The following is a 6,000-nucleotide window of genomic DNA, read 5'->3' as shown; positions in this document are numbered from 1 at the left end:
TAAATCGACTTGAGTTTAAAATGGCAACACAAAGGAAGCCCAAGGATATCCGGCCTAAATGAGTGAAATCGGGCGATTTTCTGCCGGCAATGGAGCAATACTGGAAGTAGAACATCATTTATATAGACTAAATAAATGGAGAAGGAGAAGAATTAACTTTGCCTTCATTTCATCGTATTTATGGAACAGCAACAGAGTAGCCACTGCTAGAGAAAGCTTGAAATGACTGTAATATTACAATGATCTAATTGACCCAAAGTTGAGACTATCTGTAGCTACTGTCACTGGGACCAAAACAAAGGGGAGAAAGATTTGAAAGCAAACCAGTATAAACGGAAGCCCTGCTGCGACATTAATTATAGAGGAAATGGTGGGCATGTTTAGTCAATCTTTGATAAAGAGAGACTGCCCAACTGATAATGTTGGTTTATTTTCCTCAAGCATTTGTCACAGATGTCAGTTGTGGCTGTGATCCTCCCAATCCTGTTCTTGCATTTAGTTTTAGTATGAGTTTCTTCTGGGAGTAAAAGTAGCAACTTTATTTTACAGCACTCAAAAACCGTTACAAAATATGTCACAGAGAGACATAAAATCAAGAAAACCCCGGTGATGGGAGTAAAATAAAACATTAGTAACTAAAATTAAAAGCGAGTGCAATAAAGGAGAGACACAGAATGAAGAACAAATAAAAAAAAAATGTCTTAATTTGTTTTTTTAAAAGGAATTACTTCTGCTGAAAACCCTGCACTGTCTGCCTCCACTATTAAACATACAGGTAACCATTGTAGGAAGGCTAAAATTGGGGTTTTATGCATTTTCCCATAAGATAACATAAGATGTATTTTTTCCGGCTCCGTCCTGCAGTCCTATAGAAGATAAAATCATGCATTCTACATAGTAAGACATCACAACAACACATGGCTTCATGAAACAATTATCTATTAAGATGTTCTTACAAGATGGACCTATGATTGACTTACTGACCTACAGTATGTCACACCTTGTAGACTAATCGTGTTATATATTTTTTCCATTCTGTTTTTTCAGGACCAGCAGCCTTTTGCCAATGCTCACAATGTTTTGTCCCGTTCACACTCTCGACCCAACATGCTGAACAAAGTGGAGCATGCCCAGCAGCGCTGGAGGAGGCAGGTCCAGGAACAGAGGAAGTCTGTGTTCGACCGTCATGTTGTTCTCAGTTAAACTGCCCTGCAAGCAAGAGTTCCTAAAAAACAAACAAAAAAACCCCCAAAAAAAACAAACACTGTGACAGAGGCCTCAGTTTATATTGCTTCCTTTCTCTCATTTGTGGTTTGTATCTCATCAAGTGTTACACTTCACAGGTGAACGTGATGAAGAAATCTGGATCCGTAGAGCAGAAGTCCCTGTCAAATGTATAATCAAAACTGGGAGCTCTTATTTAGTCCGCAGGTGACACAAGAGACACAAGAGATTACAGTGAATTCATTTTTTAAATGGCATTTTTACAAATGCAGAATTGAAGAACTGCCTGCTGTCTAGTTTGCAGAAGTGCCAAGTCACCAGAGAATTTGCAGTGATGAATTTGATGTTAGAGACTAATAAATGTGAAATAATAAAAACATATTTCAAGTGAATATTTTATAACATTCTCCAACTCTTTCTGGCCACAGTGTCAGGTGGATTCCCATCATTCCAAAGCTGTCTTTCACATTTACAAGCCAAACAGGCTTCCAGAGTAAAACATCCAGATTTTGGTGAACTGGATAACTGGGCAGCCTCCTGGCTGCAGTAAGGATCTGTTAACATGTGCTGGTGGGTATTTTCCACCCCAAAACTGATATAACTCGAAACTACTGCTCTCACCACAGGGGAAAGGAAACCGTGATCAAGTGTACAATATAAATCTGTCAGCCTTCCTTGAAAATGCATGTTTTATAATGAATCTTTTATAAATGTGATTTGAATCCTTTATTCCTACCTACTCCTTCCTATGTCTGATAACTGGTGTGAAATCCATCATATAACAACGTTGCATTAAATTTCATATTTCAAAGTAGTTTCACTAAACCTTGTTGCAGAAATCGATGCAATCTGTTGTTGATGCTGTTGTAATCGTTGCGCTATTGATCCTCGTCTGTTGAAGATCCTCTTGAAATTGGCACACTCTTTAACTGCCTAAACAAATCTAATGAATAGTCTTTTATTTTGGCACTTCTATGTGCTTGGTCTAACATCTGTTCCATTATGAAGGTCTTTGTTGACTATCAGGCAGCATTAGTATGACAGAGTGGTGTTATCCTGAGTGCAAATAGGTTTATTTTGTGTATAGCTGGGCTGTGTACAGACCTATGAAAGTGTTCTTAACTATTGTATATGTTATACCTTTTAACTTTGAAATAAATTTATGTAATATTTGGGATTCTCACATGTGTAATGTGTTGACATTTCTTCATGCTTTGTTAGCTGCAGGCTGAACTAAGTGCTTACTAGTTTGCACAGCTGTAAGTGCACTTGACATGAACACATAACACCTGTAGAAAGTTTGATGATGTTACATCAACATTTGTCAGCTCTACTATGAGAAATAATGTGCAGATGCACTTAACAAATACCATGGCCTACTTATTGCTTTTACTGTTTGCTGAAGACAGGGCTGGATGAACCTGATGGGGTGTCAACCTAAATTGAACCCCCACACACACTTTCTGCTTTCTCTGCTTTGCCCCTGTTTGTAATCCAGTTTTTGATGCACACATCGTTTTTAAAGAAAATAGGTAGGTTCTAGTGAGCTGATGCCTTTGTGGCTGAATCTCTGACCCCTTTGATGATTTCTGTTCACTGTGTGGGTGACAGTTTTCTGATCCATGACAATTTGACACTGCCAATGGAAAAATACTCTGGATCAATTCCTTAAAAACTGTACAGGCATGTTTACAGTTTGATTTAGGGTAGAAAGTATCTTAAATAAATATGACATGATTGATTTCACTTTTATTCAATCAAAAACGTCTGGAAACCCCCTGGAAATGGCCAGTTGAAATATATTGAACTAAACTATAACTACAATTATTTGTCTGCAAATGTTTGGTAACCCTCAGTATCTTCTTTTTTTGTTAAGCAAAATGATTTCCATACAGCTGCGTCATCATTTCCTGTGCAGTCCACTTTTCCTTTTTTTTTTTTTGTTCTTCCCCTTGTTGCATGCAGTTATACGGAGGAGACTATTTTTCCGCAAAAAAAGAGTCAGTTTTCAGGCTGCACAGACAGAAAGCGACACAGGCTCTCTGTTAAAGAATGGATCATTGAGCAAACACTGCAACAACACACAAAGACAGGTAAGCTGTATGTTTCACTTCATTAAATGTTCTAAATGTCTACAATCAAACGGCATTTTTACCTTTTTAACAAACTTGCAGTATTTGTAGCATCTTTAGAGAGTGTGTTGATGAGAAAAGAAAAAGTTGATGAGAAAAGAAAAAGTTCTTTAGTATTTTATTGTATGTTGTATTGTTGACATGATTAACATCACTGCCATAAAGTTATTCATACATGCTGACTTTGATCGATGTTGTTGTTTAACTGTCTAATCCACAGTTTGACGTTTAGGAGGAAAAGTAGTTCTTCTCAGCTTCAGTGTCGCATTTGCATTAGTTAGCCTACAGGGGGCGCCTCAGCCTTTGGATTTGATCCATTCAAATATCGAATGTCTGCTGCACTCTTCAGACATACTGTACACTCACATGTGTTTACCTTTTCCTTCGTGCACCTACACGTTTTAGTTCAATTAAGTCTTTCTGAGACATTTTGCCAAACCCATCTCACAAACACACACACACACACACACACACACACACACACACACACACACACACACACACACACACACACACACACACACACACCACACACCACACCACACACACACACACACACACACCCACCACCCACACCACACCACACACACACACCCTCCCCAACACACACACAAACTCCAGTGTATGAGACATTTACACTAATATGCTACATTTTCCTTCAAGGTTTCTGTAGATGCTGTAGCTGCTATCTGTGTGGTGAAAAGCTAAAATGCCATGAGATAAAGTACTGTCCTTGTGCTAAACTTTGCTCCTAACTAGCACAGTATGTTGTGATACTGCAGCTGGAGTTATTCAAAGCATTTTTAGACACAGTAATATGGCGTCACTTGTTATTGAGTGAACAATGAAACTTGTGGTTTTCTGACAGTCCAAATTATTCTGTCATTACCTGATTTGTTACAGATTATTGTTGATTAAAACTAATCAAGTCTTTTCTATTCTATAGTTGTGGTACATACTGTATCTAAAAGATAGAGTCCCCAGTATTAATAACAACACGAGTTGCCAACACATACACACAAGGTAGTCAGTATTATTTCAGTATTATTTTTTTATCCTCTCTAGTCAAAACAGGTTTGAAATGTGCCTGAGGCTGAACATTAGAATAATCAAACTGCTTACATTCCTTCTTATTCTCCCTGAGCAACACAGAATATCAACTGTAACATGTTTTGCATTCAAATATTACAAAAAATGAAGTAGTAGTTACAATATATTATTTCCAGCTACTGTGCAGAAGACACTTGCAGCTTGTTTTCTTCAGTTTTAAAAGGGAGAGGATCTCTTTACTCGAGAAGTTGTGTCTTCTCTGTCAGTGCTGTCTGGAGTTTTGACGAGACACGTCAGCCTCAATCTAATCCTGGAGTTTAAGAGCTGCCTCGGGTCTGTTTCTGAAACCCGATGTGTTGTTTATTGCACCAAATATATTCTCAAATGGGTTCAATATTTCCATACTTGCCTCGACCCCTCCAACCATGTGAAAATCCAGAAGCTGAAAGAAAGAATTTGAGGTGTAGGTGGGAAAATCCCCACAGAGCTGTGAAATAATCCCCCTTGAATGTTTTAGGATTTGGGATTCACAGTGGATCCTTAACAAACACACATAAGGTTTTAGGGATTTTATTTGAGAAAATAAACACTCATTCCCTTGTGGCTGTGGCTTCAGCAGGTGTATAATCATGAGAGTGGAAAGAAAGACCTAAGATTTACAGTGTCCGAGCTCTGCGGTCAATCCTAAAACTTTCTTTTTATTAAACAGATTTAACAGTAGAGCGTCCTGTCAGGGATGTGAGATTTCATTAAGTATGTATGTGAGCAGATGCATGTTACGAACTTTTGTTGATGCTCCCATGTCATGCAAGAAGATGATGTGGCTTTTAATGAGAAATACAGATGGCACTGCGATCAATGGAAACAACAAATTCCATGAGAGTACAAGCTTAGGTTACGTTCTGGTAAAACATCCCATAAAAAGGAATCACTGCTTCGATCTTTTGTGCTCACAGTGAGGATTTGCAGTGATTTCAGGAAGGACAATCTTTAACGAGACCTTGGAAAGGTTTGAAGTCTCTGAGAAAAGCTGCACAGTGGCAGAGCTTGTAGGCTTCCTGCTGACTTGATGTGACGAACTGTGATGACGGATGTCTGGGTTTTGTGACTTCCTTTGTTTCCAAGTCTGTGGGATGATAAGACACCCCAAGAGACTGTAAGGAGAGGTTTTAATGGACGGGTAGTGCTTGCACTTTTGGTGGAAAGATGTTGCATGCAACAGCATAGAAAGATAACCATGAATGGCAAAATGATTTCATTTCCGATAGTAGGAATATGTTGTGAATAGGAGCTATTTCACAGTAAAACAAATGAAAACACTTTTTGGTGCTAAGCTTGACAGTTTAATTTAACCTAGGCAAAACAATCTCCAATCAAGGTACACTTACTTTTGGAGCTTCAGCAGCAGCAGGAACTAGATGTTCAAACTTTCTGTTGTGTGGTGTGTTTTTTTTTCCTGGGACAAGGAGTTACTGACAACTTCCATCATTTTCCAACTGTCCAGCAAATTAAACACCAAAGCTATGGTTTAAATAGATTGAAAATGCACAAACTTAATGACAAATTAGATTGAAAAAGATATTAAAATTCAAAC

At 38.2% G+C, this 6,000-nt stretch overlaps 2 protein-coding genes across 2 annotated transcripts in view; both read left to right on the top strand.

Annotated features, from left to right (window-relative positions):
- The window catches only part of tmem9b (TMEM9 domain family, member B), an 11,894-nt gene extending 9,487 nt beyond the window's left edge, over positions 1-2,407 (top strand). The window contains exon 3 of the mRNA XM_039796130.1: positions 991-2,407. Coding sequence (XP_039652064.1) covers positions 991-1,203 — 213 coding nt within the window. The 3' untranslated portion in view covers positions 1,204-2,407. The remainder of the gene's footprint in view (positions 1-990) is intronic.
- An 806-nt stretch (positions 2,408-3,213) lies between these two features.
- dennd2b (DENN domain containing 2B) overlaps positions 3,214-6,000 on the top strand; it is a 54,480-nt gene continuing 51,693 nt past the window's right edge. The window contains exon 1 of the mRNA XM_039794716.1: positions 3,214-3,317. The gene's annotated coding sequence lies outside the window, so the exon portion shown is untranslated. The remainder of the gene's footprint in view (positions 3,318-6,000) is intronic.

The sequence above is a fragment of the Perca fluviatilis genome, chromosome 3 (assembly GCF_010015445.1).
Source record: "Perca fluviatilis chromosome 3, GENO_Pfluv_1.0, whole genome shotgun sequence".
NCBI lineage: Eukaryota > Metazoa > Chordata > Actinopteri > Perciformes > Percidae > Perca > Perca fluviatilis.
This window is presented reverse-complemented; position numbering and strand designations above follow the sequence as displayed.